Genomic DNA, 2,169 nt, shown 5'->3' on the forward strand with positions numbered 1-2,169 from the left:
CATGATTATAAAAATTTACAATACTAACAATTGTACTAATACAATTATAAAAATTTTGCAAACATCAAAAGCAAACATTTCAACTGCGTTTGTATATTTAATTGTATATTTAATTGTTATCATTGTCCATCATTACTCGTAGTGAAGTAAAATAGGAGAGTATAGTTGAAAGATACTGTAACATAATAACAAATATTTTTTTATGTTAATGAATTAATAAATTTTTTACAATACATAAAAGATAATATCTATACATATGAAAAAATATTACATAAAAGATAATATTTATATGTATAAATATTATTAATGCTTGAAATAATAATTAAAAATTAAAAAAAATTTTTAAGCTGTCACTTTGTATACAGGGTGTTTGGAAATTAATGATAAATTTTTTGTATAGGAACTAATCTGAGAAGAAAAATCCCCCCATTTTACAATAATAGTTAATGAGTTATTCACTTATAAAAGTAACCAAATTCGTCCAGCTCACTACCAAATTGCAAGCGCGCGACAGAACTGCCTAGATTTCCTAGAATAGAATCAGAGTTTGGCCAACGCACATACATTCATATCTCCAATTGAAAGCAAACACATATTTTGGACACGCACACCATTTTTAAGGCATGGTCAGACTTTGGTTTTCTAGGAACTCTAGGCCTGCCCAGCGCGGGGCGGATCTATCCTGTCGCATGCTTGCATTTGGCGGTGGGCTAGCGAATTTGGCTATTTTCATAAGTTAATAACTCGTTAACCATTGCGATAATTGTAAGATGATAGAGGACTTTTCTTCTCAGTTTAGTCCATTCTGCCCTGCGAAAGATTTATCATTAATTTCCAAACACTCTGTATATTAATGTTGTATAAAGATATATAGAATAATTAATATCCTAAGCAACAATTCGACATCATATGGATATATAAATCATATTCCGTCTTTCGTATGTATGTCATCCAAAGACATTTAGACGTAATAGACATAATAGTCGTTAATATCGTTCAATCCCGAATGGCACAGATAATTCGAAAATTATTCATCTTTTCTGATCTATAAGTTATTGGAAACAAAGAGAAGGATAATTATTGGGCTGCAAGATAAAAGTATATAAATTAATATTGTTTGATAGTTGTTAGTCTTCGGATCTTTCTGACATTTGTTTGCGCACTACTTGAAGATTGAACATATTAGCAACATATCTTGAACATTCCTAAAATATCTATGTAAATAACTTCCTTATCTTGGGATTATTTTAGGCATTTAACATATAGCGACATAAACGGAACTTTTCAGAACATATTTCGAACGTTCAAAGATATCCAAGGACGTCGAATTGTTGCTTGGGATAAATAATTAAAATATGTGAGTAAATTTTATTTTTTTTTAATTATTTAATTTTAATTATTTTTTTTAAACCAATTTTTAACTTGATCTTACCGATGTAAAGTAATTAAGGGATAATATGGGCAGAAAGCAAGGCATTGAAACTGTTACTGGTTTTTGACTTCTCATTATAATAATTTGTAGACATTTCCACATTTTAATTAAATGATTGTTTTCGAGCATATGAAATGTTGTTTCTGCGACATATTTGCTCTAGATAATAAACACATAAAAGTAATAAACATATTTTGTATAATAAAATGAATTATAATATAACAGATTTAAATAATTAGTTATTTACCATATACATTAAATGTTCTGCTGGCCAAGTATACATAAATACTTCTGATATACCTATTATACCCATTCCAAAAAACTGGAATATTAGCAATATAGGTTGATGCTATTTAAAAAATGATGTACGTGTTATTTCCACATATTGATGCTTTTACCAAAATTTTTTTTTTTTGCGTAAATTCATGAAGGATATAATGGAGGATATGATTGCTTATATATGTAATATCTAGATTATTTCTTAATATATATGATGATTTTTTAGAGTCGGAAAATTATCGTATTGTTAAGTATTGTGTAGTTGTTATGTAGTAAAGGATTATATATTGATAAGCAATTTTTAGCAATTAATATCTTATTAACCATTGCAAAAATTGCAAAATGGTAGAGGACTTTTCATCTTAGTTTAATCTATTCTGCCTCTATACAAAAGATTTATCATTATTTTTCAAACATATATGTATATACTGTAACATTCTTTTATATATATATATATA

General features: G+C 27.3%; 1 protein-coding gene across 1 annotated transcript in view; it reads right to left on the reverse strand.

Moving 5' to 3' along the window:
• Positions 1-109: 109 nt before the first annotated feature.
• The window catches only part of LOC108684313 (odorant receptor 4-like), a 3,735-nt gene continuing 1,675 nt past the window's right edge, over positions 110-2,169 (reverse strand). Inside the window, exons 3-5 of the mRNA XM_018188576.1 lie at positions 1,680-1,781; positions 1,433-1,591; positions 110-175 (exon numbers count right to left, since the gene is read on the reverse strand). Coding sequence (XP_018044065.1) covers positions 110-175; positions 1,433-1,591; positions 1,680-1,781 — 327 coding nt within the window. The remainder of the gene's footprint in view (positions 176-1,432; positions 1,592-1,679; positions 1,782-2,169) is intronic.

The sequence above is a fragment of the Atta colombica genome, unplaced genomic scaffold, assembly GCF_001594045.1.
Source record: "Atta colombica isolate Treedump-2 unplaced genomic scaffold, Acol1.0 scaffold133, whole genome shotgun sequence".
In the NCBI taxonomy this organism is placed as follows: Eukaryota; Metazoa; Arthropoda; class Insecta; order Hymenoptera; family Formicidae; genus Atta; species Atta colombica.